General features: G+C 57.2%; 1 protein-coding gene across 5 annotated transcripts in view; it reads right to left on the bottom strand.

Annotated features, from left to right (window-relative positions):
* Window positions 1-3,467: 3,467 nt before the first annotated feature.
* The window catches only part of Per2 (period circadian regulator 2), a 40,754-nt gene continuing 25,719 nt past the window's right edge, over window positions 3,468-18,502 (bottom strand). For 4 of the 5 annotated variants that reach the window (XM_048808864.1, XM_048808863.1, XM_048808862.1 and 1 more), the window contains 13 exons: window positions 18,304-18,457; window positions 17,931-18,039; window positions 16,823-16,948; window positions 16,275-16,362; window positions 15,278-15,440; window positions 15,085-15,191; window positions 14,208-14,372; window positions 13,009-13,248; window positions 10,603-11,372; window positions 9,502-9,688; window positions 8,295-8,487; window positions 7,286-7,436; window positions 3,468-5,630 (listed from right to left, as the gene is read on the bottom strand). In XM_048808864.1, coding sequence (XP_048664821.1) covers window positions 5,481-5,630; window positions 7,286-7,436; window positions 8,295-8,487; window positions 9,502-9,688; window positions 10,603-11,372; window positions 13,009-13,248; window positions 14,208-14,372; window positions 15,085-15,191; window positions 15,278-15,440; window positions 16,275-16,362; window positions 16,823-16,948; window positions 17,931-18,039; window positions 18,304-18,457 — 2,603 coding nt within the window. In that variant the 3' untranslated portion in view covers window positions 3,468-5,480. Of the gene's footprint in view, window positions 5,631-7,285; window positions 7,437-8,294; window positions 8,488-9,049; window positions 9,365-9,446; window positions 9,689-10,602; window positions 11,373-13,008; window positions 13,249-14,207; window positions 14,373-15,084; window positions 15,192-15,277; window positions 15,441-16,274; window positions 16,363-16,822; window positions 16,949-17,930; window positions 18,040-18,303; window positions 18,458-18,502 lie in introns of those variants that run through there. The other variant, XM_048808867.1, reaches the window with a different exon arrangement.

An 18,502-nucleotide genomic window follows, 5' to 3' on the forward strand; every position in this document is an offset into this window, starting at 1 on the left:
CCGCATCCTCCCGCCCGGCCCGCCAGAACTGCCGTCTGGCCGCCGTAACTTGATGCCCGTGACAGTTGGCAGCTGCAGCCGCTTCAGCGGAGAAAAGCGGCGGCAGCGCCAAGAGCGACAGGTGTTGGCCGCGCCTTTGTCTCGCCCGCTTTGTCCCGCGGGCCTCAGCTGACACGCTTGTGTTGGCCAGACGCCCGCGACCCCCACAGCTCGCCGCCCATCTGGCCGCCCAGCCTCGCCGTGGGGTGCATGGGCCGCGGGACCGCGCCCCTGGGCAGCGCCCTGGGGACCCTGACCTGTCCTCTCATGCCCCTCGCAGCCTGTCAGAGCCTGTGCACCCAGATGGCTTCTTGGCCCTCGGCCTCTGCACTCAACCAGCCTTCTTCCTGAACAGGCTCTGAACCCACCTTCAGCGAGGGCCTCCTCACTGTTCAGGTCTCAGTTTCCTCTCCATGTCCTTGGGAGATGCCTGCCCCGTCCAGCTGGGTCTAGCCCAACACCCATCCCCGCAGCAGCACCTAACCTAGTCCTGCACTACTTTCCCTTGCTGGGATTGTCAGCTCCTCCAGGCTGTGAGCAACCCTGCTCAAGGGCCCAGTGCTGGCCTAGGACACCTCTCCATCTCCCAGCACTCCAGCACAGAACTTGACCCCATGAACGGTGAGTAGGGAAGGGCCAGCGTTGGTAGCCTGGCTGGAAGGCTGTTGGAAGAGGAGAGCCCCAGGACACCACAGCTGGGCAAGAAGATCCTCACCCTCCATTCTCCGGAAGGCAGGTCCGGCAAACCTGTAGCTCCCCAACAGAAGAACCATCACAGGCTACAGATATGATTTGGGTCAAAAGATTTGAAAGTCCCCAAAGTCACCTCGTTGACCTCTCATCACCTGGTAGCCCCTCTGGCCCACTCTTATCTATTCCTACTCTGCCTCTGGGTTACTCCTGAATGTGCAGGCCCCTGAGATTTCCCCTAGCCTATCATTTATCCAGCATGTGCACGCACGCACGCGCGCGCACACACACACACACACACACACACACAAGTTCCAAAGCCTGGCTCTATTCCATGTACCCTCCAGGGAGGCTGCTCAGACACCCAGTCAGTCTTCCCCCAACTCCTAATAATGAGACTGATGGGGGGTGGTGCTGAATGGTGGATCCTAATGGAGCCTGCAGATGGCCTGTGACCTTAAAGTCCTTTACCACTTAGACATCACCTCTCAGGGAAGGAGACTCCCACGTGAGTACAATTAAGTTTCAACTAGTTTAAGAAACAGGAAAAAATAAACTCAGTAATGATTTTTGCACTCCCATGTTTGCAAACTTGTATTTCTCCCATTATCTAAGTGAACCAGGCCAAAAATGTTTTAGGATGCTCTCCATGAAAGTGTTCCCACTGGGATAGCATGATCCGGGAACTGGGGGAGCCTCTAGGAAGACACTGAGATTGACTGGGGAATTAGGTATGAGGGGCAGAAAAGGATATGATAAAGCCCAATGGTACAAGTGAAAATAAAGGCGATAAGGAACTCCAGGAAAAACGCAGCCCGAGAAAAGAAATGGTCTCTTAGTATAATTTGGGCTTATGGAGCAACAATTCTCTTACAGTCACAGCAATGTAATGCTGTTTATAGGGTTTCAAGATTTAAAATCCATCTACAGAGAAGGCAAGGAAGGCTTATTTATAGTTGTTACTGACAGCCAATCCAGACTGGCCAGATTCAGCTGCCAGCCCAAATAAGAAATCAATCAACAATGGAAAAAGGAAAAAGGGATTTTCAGCAGTTTGATCAAGCTAGGGAGAAGAGGTAGATGATTGAGTCTCTGCCAGTCTTACAGAGGAAAGGACAATTTCTAGAACCAAATACCAGGTGGTGATATACATATGTAGACATAACTGCCCAATGACATATTAGTTTGAGCTCCTTGGCATCTGTGCAGGCCCAGATGTAGTTTTTATTCTCAATGTGAGGAAATTCAGGAACTCTGTTTTGGTTATAGGTCATGATGTCTTCACTTTGACTTTAAAAGCATACTAGCAGAAGTGAGGGCTGGGGACCTGGGTGCTGAAGAGTCCTGAAGAATACTGCCTAGAGTTGAGGAAAGAGGACTGAGACATGCCTCCGTGTGACCAAGTACCCCTGAGAAGGAAAAGGGTAGGACTGGCCAGTGTTGGAGTTAGCAGAGTCCTTCTGTGTTGGACTGAAGTCGCTTGAGGCCCCTCCTGCAGAGTCAATCTCAATTTCCTTTAGTGGGTCTGTTGTCGGGTGGCTTGGACTTTGTCCCAGAAACCTGGCTACCTCATCTTGGGGCCACCAAGCCTTGTCTCCTTCCTTCTTCAGGCCTCCCCTAGCCAACCCACTTCCTGCCATTTGTCCTTTGGACAGATTCCGCCTTCAAAGTTTGCCTGAGCACAGACTTCCTGAGCATTTGGGCCCTTTGATCCCCCTAGAGCCAGGGACAGAGCTCAGCAGAGGCCGAGCAGCGCCATGGTGGCCACAGGCTGACCAGTTAGCAGCAGGAGTGACAGGCCATAAATTCCCAGGGGAACAAAGGCAGTGACCAGCCTGCAGATGTCCAGGCCCTTGTGAGCAGTCTGCCCAGGAGACTCCGAGAGTCTCCTTTTGGTTTAGAAATAGAGAGGGTTTTTATGGTTGAGAAAAATGTGGTCACAGATCTTCCAGAGGTGCTCAGGATTCGGTGAAGCAGCTATCGGGCAGTTCAGAGGTCTGCAGCCACTTTGGTGTTACTAGGACTCTGCCTTAGGTCCCTACATCAGCACTGGTAGTCAGACAGCCAGGCCAGGAGCCAGAGTTCAGCCCACCTCCTGCCCAGGGAGCTCTGGGAAGGCTAAGCATTGGGCCCAGGATCCATTTACCCCTCTGTATAAGAAGTGGGAGGAAGAGGGGAGCAGGCCTCCTCACACCTCCCCTCCGCAGCGGACAGGTTCCACAAGACTTCCCCCCAGCAGGTGGTGAGGCAGGAGGTGTGTCAGGAGTGCCCTGCCTGTCTTGTTCCCAAGGGGACAGCATCCTGACTTCCTGGCCTTCAGCTCCATGGCGGAGCAATCAGTCCAGCTGGAACTGACGACAGGGGTGGGGGCTGACCGAGCGGGGCCTGGGGTCTAGCAGAGTGGAGAGGGGCTCTGGCGCTGAGCCAGGCAGCACACCCCGGGGACGGGCGAGTGAAAAGGCTGCAGGAGGGAGGACGGGACTGCGTGAGTCCACGTGCATCAGGAGTTCACTCCATGGCCTGTTGTGAAGGGGTAAGGGAGGTGAGAGTGCTGGAGAGAGGCAGAGCAGACTGGAAAGGGACCAGCAAGGGGGCCACAGGAGGGAAGCAACAACGTGACCCCTGGGGTCCAAGATTCCCTGATTCAGAATTGCTGGAGTGTTGCATAAAAAAAACAAACAAAAATACCCAAACACCTCTTGATCATCTTTTACCACAAAACAAAACAAACATGCAACTTAAAATAAAAATATATTTGCTTTATTTACCAATTTTCTAAAAGGCAAAAACATCGTAAAAAGACACAAGCAGTCACACAGATATATTGCACTGGGTGAGGAGAGTTTGGTTTGTGCATGAACAAACCACTTGTCCGGCAAGGCTCAACAAATCATCACGTAAACTCTGACAGCTTATTTACACATCTTCTCATGAATATATTAAAAAGAAGGCTCAGTTTAAAACAGAGAAAAGGTTTTCTGACACCCGTGTAAGCACACACACTAGAGAGACAGGACTCGATGCTTGGCATCATGTAAACAAATTCACAAAATCACCCTATGAAGTCAACTTCTGAGCAGTTAACAACCAGTGAGCAAGTAGTAAATACAATAATGCTGATGGAAAACATTCACAGCAGGAGAGAGAGCATTTTGGCAGTTTTGTGTTTGGAACCCTAAGTGTAACCTTAGTCTACCATCTGTCCCTTAGGATCTGAGGCGGAGGCAGCCAGCCGCCCACCATGCTCGTGAACACACAGACTACCGCCATAGCTTGGGCAACTGCAGGTGCTGTTGCTTTGTAAATTAAAAAAAAAAAAAAAGTGTTCTTTTATTAATAAAAAATAGTATTAACATTCAGGCATAAAATGGTTTTATGAGGAGATGCCTCCTTTCTTGTAGCTGTTTCTTTTCCAAAGAACAGGGAAACCTGCTTCCTATCAAGCATCACGGTCTCATTCCAATTTTAAGGGAACAGATTCACCAGCTGCAACTTCTTATTCACAACAGGGGCAAACATTACACTTTCCCAACAGCCTTTGGGATATCTGGTGCCACGTGAGGTGTTATAAAGTCGGACAGACAGATTGGTCTTCTTCCCCAAGAGTTCAGATAATCTGGAAGTGCTGGCAGTGCTGGCAGATGTCACAGCAGAGACCTGAAGCTGTACCAAGAGAGGACAGGCACATGAAATAGGGCCAGGCAGCCCCAGGGTGTAGGGGGAGGGGAGCCCACCATCCTGGAACACGCGATGGAGTCAGCAGCGGTGGGCCGCCAGCTCCCAGTCGCCAAGGCTGTTCTCTGCCAGGAGCTGGCACTGGCTTTGCTGGGTCAGAGCTGATGTCTGAGAGGCTTCAACCAAAGCCCAGACATGACTGGGTCCCCTGCAAAGTGGTCAAGGCTTGGTTTGCAGAGGGAGGTCACCATGAAGATATGACGACATGACTGGTCACGTATTTCTCTCTGCTATTGACCATCTGGTCTGAAGGGGTGTGAGGACGATGTGGAAATGCTCCCAGGATCTGGGCGGGCATCAGTCTGATGAAGCCGGTCACACAAACCACTGGGCTCTATTCAAAGCTGAAGCGAGCATTTCAACTTTGTTCTCTACAAACAGGAGCACGTCAGACCAAAACGTCCACCACCGCGGTCCTGGAAGCCAAGCGGCCAGTTAGGTGCACACCACCTCATGTGAAGCCTTTGAAGAACACGAGGAGAGGCTGTTACCTCTGCAGTATATGAACCAACACCTGGCTGGACTAATGACCACTGGGGACAATCCCCTGAGGACAGAAGTTGATCCAATCTAAAGACACCCTGGGAAAGCTCCAGAACACGGGAGTCCTCAGCTCAGAGCCACTCATGGCTTCCTGGCCATTTGTCACAGCCTGCCATGATGTCTTGGGTCAACCCACAGGGGCCAGTGGATGCTGGTGCACTGGACCAGAGGTCTCACTGCGGTTGAAGAACTTCCAAGGGCACTGCGGCAACTTCCCTGAAACGTCCACGGATGGGTCTCCATCTTCTTCAAGTCCAGCAACAACCAAAATCTCTGCTCCACCCCCAAACTCCATGTTTATATTTTAAATATGAAAACATATTTCTTCCTAAGCCCTTCCTACTCTCCAGTTTTAAATCACCGCTTCAGACAAAAAGCAATGTAAGCATCTACGTCCATTTCGTTAGAAGCAAACGTGAAGACCTTTGTCTCTTCCAGGCACCGTCTACGCAAGTCCCTGCCGCTGGCCGGGGTTACGTCTGCCCCTCCTCCCTGGGCCTTGGGACTTGCCCACTTTCCTCTTCTTTGGTGTCGGACACATCGCTGAGTCCCAGGGAAGGAATGTCCCCCTCATATGGCACACAGATGCTGCCCTTCTCTTCACTTTCACAGTAAACACATTCCTTAAAGGAAGAAAGGTGACAGGTGAGAAGCTTGGGGCTGGGCCTTGGCTGCAGAGGCTCCAACTGAGTGGGATGCAGGTGACCAGGTGTGGGCGTCTGCCTGCGCCTGGAGCTGGACTCTGGTCTGGAGGGTGGGCCACAGCACGCTAAGGGTGAAAGTGCCAGGCCGCAGTGGGCGGGCGTGGGGACGGTGCGGCATGCTGCGGCGCTGGACAGACGTCCACGAGAGCCACAGGAAAGGGCTGCAGGGGCTTCACGTTCCTCCCACCTTTCTCTCCAGAGGTGGTGCCTCACCCCCCTCAAGCCCGGCTGCACTCAGGAAGAGCGTGGGGCTCTTCAGGAAGTGCGCCCTTCCCCGGTTCTCCTGGGGGACAGCTGCACGTCATGCCCTCACATCACCCTGGCTCCCCTGTGAGGAACGAGGCCCCTGCCGACAGCTGGCACCAGCTCGCCTGTGGCCTTCAAGGCAGGGGTCAAGTGACAGGAGCCTCAGCGGAACCTTCCTTCACCCTCATGAGACCCTGGGCCAGAACCGCCCAGCGAAGCTGCTCTCAGTTCCTGACCCCAGGAGGCTGCCCAAGGGGCTCCACCAGCCCCAGGAGGCCTCGAGGTCCTGGGGTCATGTGCTACGCAGCAAGGGATACGAGGCTCAAAGGCAGCCAGAGCCAGCGCCAGGCGGGCCACCCGAGGAGAGGGTTCCTGGCAGAGGGAGGGGGCGAGGATCCTGCGGCAGTACCTGTCGGGGGACCCTGGGAACAGCCAAGAGGCCAGAGCAGCTGGAGGGGAGGGAAACTGGAGAGGAGACGAGATGGTGGCAGGTCTGGATGGCCACGTGACCAAGACGGGCAGAGATGGGAGGGACTTGAGCTCTGAGCTGGTGACCTGACTCTGGGGAACAAGGAGGTGCACTGACCACAATTGGGAAGCCACCTCAACATGCAGGTGCAGTGCCACTGTGTGTGGGGGGGACAGTGGAGGGGTGAGGAGCATCTGGCTTCTATCCACTGCAAAGCCAGTGGCAGGATCTTCTGGTGGCTGGCGGGAGTGACTGGAGCCCAGCATGTGCCCGAGGAGTGAGATGTGGGGAGAGGGCAGAACGGCTCTTTCTGAGGGTGATCAGGAGCTTGATTTTGGACATGTCAAGCTCCAGAAGACTAGACTGCCTAGGGACCCACTGTCCCCCGCTGGTGCAGGGAGGCCAACCTAGAGGAAGGAGCCTCACACAGAAGGGAGGCCAGGGGAGGCAGTGCCAAGGCCAGAGGCCAGTGTGGCAGGGGTGAGGCTGGGGAGAGGGACTGGAGTGCACGCGTGGCTTTGAAACCCTGGGACCAGGATGCGCGGGGGTGGAATTGAGGGTGCAGGAGAGGGTGCAGGAGAGGCGCTTGGCTTGTTAAATAGAGACAGAACTGAAGGGGAAGCACTCCCAGGTCAGCCCAAGGCTGAGAGCCGCCACCAGACCCCAGGAGACCATGCTGAAGAGCCAGCGGCAGGGAGCCCCTCCAGGCAGGCTCGGCAGAGTTGGAGAAGCTTTTCCTTTTTCAAAAAATAAACTTATTTTCAGATTTTTTAATTTACAGAAAAGTTGCAGAGACAGCACAGTGAGTGTCCTTTGGTGAACTTTTGGGAACTGATGAAGAGTGGGTTTGTGAGCTTACCGCCACATCGATGGCTGCGGGCAGGCCCCCTGTCTGGACCCACGGGTGGACCTCATGCAGCTCCTGCCTCTGGCCCTCGGTGACCCAGGGCTGGGACCTCTGCAGCAGCTTCAGCTTCTCTCTGTCTTCCTTCAGCACTGACTCCAGGTCCCTTCAGGAGGATTGGAAATGAGAGCGCTTCAGAATGGACCGGTCGGGTTTGTTTCAAAGAACATGCTCATTTCTACCCACTCTTCCAATGTTCGTGACAGTTTTACATCATTTTGTTTAGTGCAAATTTCCTTTTATTTAAGACAAATTCCTTCATTTACAGTAACAATCTCATTAGCAGATAATCCGTGGTCGCTCTATGAAAATGGTGATCCGGGTCAGACTGAGAGGGAGCCAGTCTGTGCAGGGGCAGCCTGGTCCTCTGGGCTGGGCGCTGCAGGGGCGTGGCTACCTGGGAGAGTCCTACACCTGGGCCACAGGCAGCATGACCTTCCCCTGCACCTGGCCAGTGCTGCCCTGGACTGCAGCTCTCAGAGATGGAACCGACCCCTGGCCCACCAGAGGCTCAGCTCTCCTCACCATGGAACTGACCTTTCCTTCCCACCGTCCCTTACCCCAGCCTCCCCTACTCAGCGGTGCTCTCCAAGGACAGGGACCACATCCAGGTCCAAGAGCAGCCTGACGTGGACTCGGTGCCTAAGCACAGACCCAGGTCACCACAGAGCAGCAGACGGCCTACCTCGACCCTTGGTTTCAACTCTCAGACAAGACACACATCTAGCCCACAGGCTGACTGGGTAACAGGGCACAAATGTGTCATAAAAGTTGAGCGTGGCACCAGGGGAGGCTACCCTTCCCCAGCGGGTACCTGGAGGGGAGCCCTGCTTCTCTCTTCTACCCTCGCGGGGTCCAGGACAGGGCCTGCTGACGGGTGTCAGCCGGTCACCTGTAGGCATGGCCTGCTGTTTCTGTGAGTAGCGGGCCAGCCCTCCAAGCACAGGAGGCTCTGAGTGTTTACCGGGAAGGCAGCTGGTAGGTCATCATGATGCTGTCGTCCGCGTCCGCCATCAACAGCCAGATGGGGTCCTGCATGACGTACTTGATGAAGTGCTCACTCTGCCCCTTGCTCCTGTCCATTTCTGCTTTGTGATGATTCTCTGAAGAGTCAATGCTTCCAAAATATTTGCTGGTACGACTGGTGTCACTACTGCCTTTAAAAAAACATGATATGGGGAGTCGAAACCTTGAAGCACGGGCCATGTCAGTGCTGGAGAGCCGGGTTGGCGGAGCTGGGGGGTGGGGGGCTGTGCTGGTGGGGCGCGCAGCTGTCCAGGTCGTGACTGACCTGGACGATGGAATGAGGGCCCTACTAGCCCCGTGGAGGGCCACTTGCCTGGGGAGGCTCTGTTAACCATGGACATCCAGAGACAGGCAGTGTCCTGGGGGGGAGGAGCTGGCCCACAGTGCCCTCAGCCAGCGCACGTGGGCAGAGGTGATGGTGCACCTCTCTACAAGCCAAGGGCCAGGGAACGCTCACTCAGGGGAGAAGGGGCTCCAGTCCTGGGGACAGTGTGGGCCACCAAGTCATCATGGTTCCAGTCATTTGAATGATCCTGCTCTGTACAGGTTTGTAGCTGAGAAGATTAAACTGCTACCAAGGGAGACGGAGGTGGCCCAGCAGGGACCTGGTGGGGGTGAGGCCTACAGAGGAAACGGAAGCAAGCAGGCAAGGTATGGCATTCCGACTGGCCCGGGCCTGCCGCGTCACCAGGCTGGGAGAGGGTGGTGGGCAGGCAGTGCACACGTTTACACTAGTGGACCCCTGGGGGTCTGTGGGCCTCTGGGGGCAGGCAGGGTGATTCTGGCCCTGAGCCTACGATTCTGGTAGAGGCCCTCCTGTGTGAGTCCTCCAGGTGTGCCACACACCCACGCGTCCACACACACCCACGTGTCCACACACACATGTCCACACACACCCACGCGTCCACACACACTTACATGTCCACACACACCCACGTGTCCACACACACCCACGCGTCCACACACACCCACGTGTCCACACACACCAATGCCTCCATACACACCCACCTGTCCACACACACCCACGCGTCCACACACACCCACTTGTCCACACGTATCCACACACACCCACCTGTCCACACACACCCACCTGTCCACACGCGCCCACCTGTCCACACGCGCCCACGCCCCCAGGGGAAGCATACCAGCCCCACTTTGAGACGCGCTGCAGCCTGGCGAGCTGGAGCCCAGAGAACCCGAGGTGGCAGAGGCCCCACTCCCAGACAGGGCTGACCCCGTGGCAGAGCAGAGGTCCTCACTCAGCAGCAGGTTGAGCAGCTCGCTGGACACAGACAGGGCGTCACTCTCCTGTGCATCTGAGGGCTCTTCTCGCTTTAGGGACAAGGAGAAGACAGCGTTGTTCATGGGGCTCGGCCACACACAGAGCACAGTGAGGTTGGGGGGAGTGGGCTGGGCTGGAGGGGCACTGCGGGGGCTCGGACACGAGCCAGCCTCCACCGGCCACATGGGCAGACGGTCCTTCTACTGGGGCTACAGGAGAACTGGGCTGTGCTCCATGACAGCCACTGAATCGGACGTGACTTCAGGAGTCACCCAAGACCACAGGCGGCAGACGTGGAGCGAGGGCCCCCCAGGCCCACCACCCGCGTGGTGAGGCTCTACACTTGAGAGCACTGTCCGCTAGAGCACCCGGCCCTGGGCCTTGAAACCCAGAAGGCAGGCCAGCACCCCGCAGCACAGTCAGGAGGCAGAAGACACCCTGAAGGACCCACTGCTCTGTAGAGCCCTGTGACCCTGCCAAAGCAGGGGACCCCAAGAGAGGTCCCTCCCCTGAGCACAGCAAATGAACTGTGGCGGTCATTTCTACAATCCTGGAGGTGGAAACCGGTGGCACTGGCTTCAGGGTGGGAAGGCATGGGTCCCCTTCCTCCTCCTCCACCACTGTCCCTCAGGGGGTGGCAGAGGTGTCGTGTTTAAACTGATTGGGCGTCATCTTAGGAAACTCACTGAGAAATCTGAGGCCCACAGACACTCTTCACGAGTCACATGCGGCTATTTGGACTCTGTATTCACCACAGACAGTCTGTCACCCTTCCCTCAGATTCCAAGACACTGAAAAGCTCCCAGTCGGCTACTCGACAGGACGGAGCCTCTGGGAAGTGCTGACTCCAGCTTGGTGGGACCCTCCAGCGCTCACGGCCACCAAAGCTGAGACCCGGGGGCACTGGCCTGCCTTGCTGTGCTGTCTGCAGCCTGCCTGGAGAAGGGCATCGGGGAGGCCTTACTGTGGGGGGCGCCTTTGCCTGCTGGTCCCGAGGAGCGCCAGGTGTGCAGTCGGGCCTGGCAGCTGCTGTTCCAGGGTTGCCCCAGGTCGCTGTGGCCCCAGCGCTGCCCTCGGGTGGCTCCTCCATCTGCAGCAGGTTGAGCTGCAAGGGCGAGCTGCCTCGGGACTGGAAGAGCGGCGGGGAGGCCCTGCCTGCGGCCACTGTGACTGACGGGGGGGTGGCTGGGCGAGTGCAGGGCCGTCTGGGGAGTGGGGTCTGCTGGGGGACCTCGGGCTGGGAGCCAGGAGTCACTCCAGAGGGGAGCCGGGGGTGGCCGGGGAAGAAGGCCTGGGACAGGTTTGGGGCCACTGGTGGGAAGGGATAGGTGGGGAGCATGAGGGCCATGACGGGGGCCACAGGGGCGCTGAAGGGCAGGGGCTGGACTGCCAACTCGTGCCGGGGATCCACAGGCAGGGCGGGCACCGCAAAGCTGGTGTGGGGAGCTGCAGGCGGTGACACCATGGTGCCCGGCGCTGGGAACATGGGCAGGGGATACGTGGGCACCGCAGGGGGGAAGGCCAGAGCAGGGCAGCTGGACTGGGTCGTGTCTGAGGGTGACCAGGCCGTGGCGCTCAGGCTGGCCAGTGGGCGGCGGTGGGGCTCCAGCCCTCCAGGCCCTGCGCTCTGGGAGGGTCCCCGAGGCCTGGCCCTTCTGGACTTGAGTTTTCTGTTCTTTCCTGTTTTTTTCCAAGATGAGTCTATCCCAGAAGCACTTCTTCGTCCAGGAGCAGCTACAGTAACAAAAGCAACCAGAGGTAAGTATTAGGAGTGCGTGGCTCCCGGTGGTTCAACCCTGACACCTGAGGGTTCAGACATCTGCGTCCCAGCCCTGTGCTCCCGACTGCCAGCCCTGCGTCCACCATAGGGTGTCCCTGGCCCTTGGTAAAGAGGAAACCAAGGCAAAATGTTAGATTTTTCATACGACTAAAGTCATTTGAAGGACCACCCTGAGTTGCACGACCACCCTCCTTCTCTTCTTCTGATATTACCAGGCCCTTTCTATGAAAAGTGGTATGAAAAACTTCTATTTCTCAAAATAAATAAATACAAAGTTGGCAAGCCTCTGCTGTTCCCAGTATTTGGGGGAAAAAAAAAATACACTGGTTTGCGAAAGTGGAAGGCAGAACCGCTGACTTCATCCACCGTATCTCTAACTTTATGAGCTTTTCCCTGTTATTCCTAAAAAGGAGAGGTCTCCTGCTTCACCTGTCAACACCTGTGCCAAAGCCAGAAGATCAGAGGGAGGTGGCTATGGTTTGGCTCCTGGGAGTCCCCAAAGGCCAACAACTGGGAGGTGGGAGAACTTGTAGGAATGAGGAGGACGTGAGGCCACTGGCCTGTGCCCTGTGCCTGAGGTCCCTGCCCTTGGCCTGGGACCTCAGCCGCTCCTCTTCCTCTCGGCTTCCCCTAAGCCCTCTGGCCATGATATGCCGGGCCACTGCAGGCCCACAGCACAGGGACAAGCGATCGTGGACTCAACCCTCTGAACCCTCAGGTAACTGTCCCAGTGACAGAAAGCTGGATGACAGTCCCATGTGCCCTGGGAACCACACTCCTCCTCTGCCACGGCAGGCGCTGCTGGCACAAGGCCCTCTTCAAGAGGATGAGGGCTCAGTGGGCTCCAGTGCCCTCCTGGCCGTGGGGGAGGTTGTCCCAGGAATCTGTTTCCCTCCCACTTCATGCCAGCAACGTGGGGCTCTGGCAGACAGTGCATGGGGACACCTCCTGTCAGCTGGGCCCAGGGGTTCCACACCTTTGTTTGAAGCCAGCCCAAGCAAATTGCTTTTGCGATTCAGACTCCATGTGGTCTACTGGAGGTCTGTTCCCTTGGGGGGAAGAGTGGCTAAAGCATTGGGCTCCTCGGATAGCACATCCAGGCCTGTGCAAAACGCTCCGGGCAGCTGTGTAAGTTGTGCACTGCACAAACTGCTAGGGAAAGGGGACAAGCGGGAGCTGGAATTCTGGATAAGCTGGGCTCATAGGGTAGATCTGTTCAGGATCAGGGAGGGCAATCCTGAGTGTGGCGATGAAGGTGAGAAGGAAGAGTGAAAAACCATCCCTGGTTGAGGAGTGGCTCATGGTGGAGCACGTGCTCGGTTACCCGGGCAAGGAAGGCCTGGGTACGGCGCAGCAGCAGCAGCCGCCGGCTCCGTTCCACAGGGGCTGGCCCGCACTGTGCTGCTGCTCACAGCACTGTTTCCTTGGGAACGCGGCCAGTCCTTGAGATTTGACCTGCGGGCTGTGAAGCCCCAGCAGCTGCTCTCCCCAGACCCTTCCTGGGACACACTGCGTTCTGAAGCCAGCACTGAGCTCCACCACCAAGAGTCAAGGCCACAAGCCCACGTCTAGTGGGGCGCCCGCACTTACTGCTCTCACTCGAGGGCCCCCCAGATCTTTCTCGTGAGTAGTAATGGCAGTGAGCCGGGAGCACCCCGAGTCTCCTGGCTCCGCGGAACTTCTGCAGGAAGCTCTGCTCCTCTCTCTGCGTGTGCGCGGCCAGCACTTCCTTGGTGAGGCCCAGGTTCTGCAGGGGCCCCTTCTCCTGGCCGAGGCTGTGGGGCAGGCAGTCCAGGGACTCAGGTCCACTCGCTGCGTCCTCCACCATCTCTGAAATAGGACAGCCCTCTGGTCTGCACGAGCCCACTCCGTCCCACATCACCCCAGCGATGCACAGGTCATTGGCGAGTGGCTACTTCCCGACGCCCATGGCACAAGATGGAGTTCCCAGTGTCTTCCTTTAGCCCGCTGGGAAGGTCACCGTGAAGGGCACAGAGCAGCGCCAGGGGCGCCCGCGCCAGGTGGCTCAGGAGTCAGAGCCTCTTCCCATGGTCCCTGGGGAACCTCAGGCCTCGCCTTATGTTGAGGACGCTCTACAGCTGTCCTAGCCTTTATTACTTATTTTTATTGTTTTAAAAATATATATTTTCGTAGTCGTGGATGTACCCTTATTTATTCATGATCAAACGTGGGGCTGAGGTCAAACCCAGAGGTTCACACGTGCCAGGCGGGCGCCCTGCCTCTGAGCCTAGCCCCAGCCCCAGCCCTGGTCCTCAGCCTTTAGACACAGGAGGCGGCCAAGGTGCTGCGCCTTCCACGCAGGGGCAGGGAGGACGGGCGGGCGGCACCGACTGCCCTGAAAGGGACACTTAGGGACAGAATCTCTCAGATCCTCATTGTCCCTCTCACTTCTGCTACATCACGGGTCCTGCCCTGAAGTGGGGAGGGCGAGGAGGGCGCGGCAGAGGCGGGCGTCCAGGGGGTGAGAAGGCGGGCTCGTTCCAGTGCTGCCTCAGCACCCAGGAGGGGTACTCCTCTCCCTGTCCACAGCCAACCAGAGCAGAGGGCTGCCACCACGGGCTAACGCGGCAGGGTCAGAGTGGCTGTGGGCTAGACCTGGGGGGCCACACCCCACTTGTGCACTGTGCACAACAGGATTTCCTGGAACCCTCACTGGGCTGAGGCAGGGTTTTCTGATAAGCTGAGCTAGACTTGAGGTGGACATCAAGGGCCTCCCTATTTTTAAGATCAGACTGCTTGGCATGTCCTCAAAGAACCCACAGACGCACCTGACTCAGGCTGTGGCTTTTTGTCCCCAACGTGGACGATGGTGCTGCTGTAGCTGCACTGACTGGTGAGGGACACCACGCTCTCAGCCTTGCCAGGCAGTGCCAGCGAGCTCAGGCGGGCACTGACTTCCCTGCGGCTGCTCACCTTGGCGGGTGACGCTGCCCCTGCAGAGACAATGGAAGGAATAGGCTCAGGCTACGCGGGACTTTGTGGACTGCGTGTCAGCCACACATGTGCGTGCCACAGACGGCTGGCCCTGGTGCCTGTGCTCAGTGCCCTTCACAGGAGAAAGGTGAGAAGAGGGAGTTCCACAGCAGGATGGCTTCATGCGTTAATCCCAGGCCTCTGCAGGTGTACTGCTGCTAGGTGGCTGTGGGGCCTGGGTCAGAGGCGCAGGCTGCAGCCCGTGGCCCTCTGGGGGTCTGTGGGGAGGGGCTCCTGAATCTGAGCAGCAATGGCAAGCAGTCCCCACCCTGTGTGTCGTGAACAATGGGACACCCCGTGGGACCCTGCTGCACCATGGCACCCAGCAGTCTGGGCGGAGTCCACTTCAGGGTGACAAACCAGGAGCGACACAGCCCTCTGCAGGGGGCTCCTGGGCTGTCTCCGGGCCTCTGACAGCACTGATGGGTCCTGTTCTCAAAGCCCAGCATCCCAAGACCTGGGTCACCTTGAACTTTAGCTTTTGCACAAAGGTTGCTGACTTTCTAGCCACTTTGATAATTTTGAAGATAGCCCTGGCTTCACACCATATCCATGAAACCACTCCCAATAAGTGAGGAGGAAAGACGGGCGCTGCAGGGCTTCAGGTGCATGCGGTTCAGCACGGAGGGCTCAGGTGCTCACACAACACACAGCTCTGAACAGACAGGGTACCTCCTGCGTGCAGCGCAGGGCTGGCTGTGGCCTTTGGTGACGGGATGTTGGCTGGGGACGCACACTTCCTCTTCAGGGTGGCAGCCTCGCTGCAGCTCTCCAGGTACCTGGGTGATGGCCAGAGGGTCCATGTGGGCGGGCAGCACGGCCACCGGGAGGCCAGGGTGGACGTCAGTCAGGAGGGCCTGTGTACCTGATGACGCTGTCCAGGCAGCTGATCTGCTGGTAGGAGCAGGTGGGCTGTTCCTTGCAAGCCAGCTCCTCGGGGACACTAGCCCTGGGCATGCCGGCTCCCCGGCTGTCCTCTTCTGTGGCAGGAGCAGCTTGCACCTGAGCTGGAGGACTAGTCTGCATTTCTGAAAAATTGACAAGATTGTTCTTTCATCTGACATTTTCCCCCCAAAGATACTTTATGCTTATAAAGCATTTTAATTCTTCCCAAAGATAGGCCAACGACTCCATATGTCTCACAGACGTGGGAACCCCGTGATGGCTTGACGTCCAGCAGCCAGTAGGTGCACATCCCAGGGCGCTGCAGAGGGGCTCAGAGGCACCATCGCCTGCATGAGGGCCAGGCTTGAGCGGGATTCAGGCACTGGGCCCTGGCTGTCCCTGCGGCCCAGTAGCAGGACAGGCAGTTCTTACTTGGACTGCTGACTTTGGGGACCAGTGAGACCCCAGGTGCCTTTAGCTTCTCCGGAGCAGGACAGTGTTTTCAAGTGACCATAATGGCCTCTTGCCTCTCATACTGTGGTTCTGTTTGGCTCTCAGCACAGACATGACATCTGCTCTCTTGGAGCCTCGTGCCAACATCCTAGCATGGGTTCCTCTGCGGACAGGTCTGGTTTTGAGAACCGTGGCAGCTGGGCGGATTCTCTAGGGCAGTGGTGTGTGGTGTGAGGGCTGAGTGTGAGCATGTGGCTGCAGGACCACCCTGCAGGCAAGGAGGCAAGCCATGCCACCATGGACAGGCACAGCCCCCAGCAGGGCCTGGGCAGCAGAAACACGTCCGGCGTCCCACCCGACAGGCCTGCTGGGACACCAGTGTCTGTCCTGAGTGATGGAGGTGGCTACAGGGGCCTTGCTCTCACTGCAGGGGTACAGCACACACCAAGATGCAGCAAGAGCCCTTTGCTCTGCCATAGCTCAGTGCTACTAAGGAAAGAGAGAGTTGTCCTCTTTGCTTTTACCTGTAACAGATTTTTTCTTTTGTTCTCCAGATTCATGAGAAAAATGAGTTTTGGTTTTGGTCTTGTTGTTACCATTTTTACAAATTTCCTTGAGAAAAACAAAACAGACATGTTATTCATTCTAGGAGACCTCCTGCAGTCTGTCCCCACAGTGGGGCCAGAGAGCAGCTCTAACAGTCCCACGACCCAGGGTGGGCTGGGTAAGTTCTGAAGGAGGGGTCTGAGAGGCAGACCCTGAGGGGGCTTATGTGTCAGCCCTCAAGGAAGGGGAGAAAGTGCCCTGGCCCGTGAGGTCCTCCCAGCCTCCAGGGAGGCCTTCACCGCTATCCTGCTGCCCTAATGAAGTGCGCCGGGAAGACCTGGCCATGTGCCCTGGCTGCTTCTACTCCAAGGAGACTGTCAGCTGACCCCCAGGGCAGACAGAGCTGCGGAGGAGCGGCGGGGGCCATGAAGGCCCCACTGGCCACCAGGGCCATCTCCCATGCGCCGACCTCCTACATGTGTCCGCGGGTGTATCTGCTCAGGGAAAAGGACAGAGAGGGACATACGGCTCTCCTCTGGCGAGATTCCTCGTGGCCGTTGCTGTCGCTGGAGGAGGTCTGGCTCATGAGATGTTCGTGGGACCCATTGCTGCCCAGGCTCCCGTAGCCACTGGAGCCGCTGTGGGGGACCGGCTGGGGGGACAGCAAATAGCACTTTGGACACAGTGGAGTGATGCAGCAAAGCTGGGGGTGGGTGAACTCATGCAGTGTGCACTGGTCCCCCCACACCCTGTTTCACAGAGAGGGCACCTGACCCAGGCCCCTGGGGAGGAGAAGGAAGTGCTACGGCCTGACCCTGAGGTCAGGCTTCAGAGGTCTCCTAGCCTCCACCCGCAGCATCCATCACCAGATGTTCTGTCACCAAGGAGACACCACTGAGAAGGATGTGTTCAAACTGTTCACTGACAGGCAGCTATGGCCACCGACAGTTCTACCAAAGGTTCTCCCAACCACTAGCAGGGGGATCGAACTCAGACTGAGCCACATCCCCAGCTCCTTTGATTTTTTATTTTGAGACAGAGTCTTGCTAATTTGCTGAGTTGACCAGGCTGGCCTTAAACTTAGGATCTTGCAGCCTCAGCCCCGCCCAGAAGCTGGGACTGCGGCATGGGCCACCAAGCCCAGCCTATCACGAGGTTTCAAAAGTAAACATTAATGAAATTATAGTTCGGCTCTGTGACCTGTAACTGAGGATCAGAAACGTACTCAGTGATTGGGTGGACTATAGTTTCACTGATTTTTCTGGAGGGTGATGTCCCCAAGTCCCTCAGTGCTACTGTCCAGCACTCTGGGTTGAAACAAGCCCACACTGTGGGAGGTCATGTGTGGACTATGTGGCCCTGGGAGGACTGAGGAGTCTGCACACGGTGTCTTTCAGTGGCTCACTCGGGCTCCCGGCTTGCATATGGTACCAAATGCAAGGCCAGGAAAAGCCATGGATTTGGGGGGACAAAGACATGTCCAAACTGGCTCCTTGGGGACATTCAGAAGGTGACAGATAGAGCCACTTGAGCAGAAGTGCTGGGACCAGGGCAGGGCAGCATGGGTGCATGCTGGAGGGGTGGACTCCAGGGCAGGGCGCCTCTCAGACCTGAGTGGAGAGGGCTGCACCCACCTGCAGCAGCAGCCGGTGGATCTGCTCCGCGAGCTCCTGAACGCTGGGCTGCAGGGCCTTCTCCTCGGCACACGGGGGCGCAGCAAACACGTCCTCATTCAGAGGGCCCCTGTGTGGTTTTCATCATCTCTCAGATGGGCCCACTCAAAGGCCTTCCAGACGGTGAGTACACAAGGTCCACACTCAGCCTCCTCCCCTAGACCCTCAGGCTCCCCCAGGCTGCTCCCCGCTCTACCTGAATGAGGTCCCTCCCACCTGGGCCAAGTCTCCCCTTCCCTGGCCTGAGTTAGTGGGAAGAGGTGGTTTGGTCCTGCTTATACCATCTGAGGTGGGAAGTGCTCCAGACCCAGTGTGAAGCCCCGGGAGCACTCACACCCTGACTCGGTGCCTCCCAATGATGAAGGAGATCTTCCTGCTCCAGGGGTTGATGAAGCTTGACCAGCTGGTGTCCAGTGTGACGTACTCCCCATTCCGGGCGCGGAAGCGCATGGGAGAATAGTCAAAAGGCTGCCCACCGGACTGCAGGACTACGGCAGGGAGGAGCAATGGTGAGCACCGCAGAGACCAGCCGC

Source organism: Marmota marmota, unplaced genomic scaffold (assembly GCF_001458135.2).
Source record: "Marmota marmota marmota unplaced genomic scaffold, marMar, whole genome shotgun sequence".
NCBI lineage: Eukaryota > Metazoa > Chordata > Mammalia > Rodentia > Sciuridae > Marmota > Marmota marmota.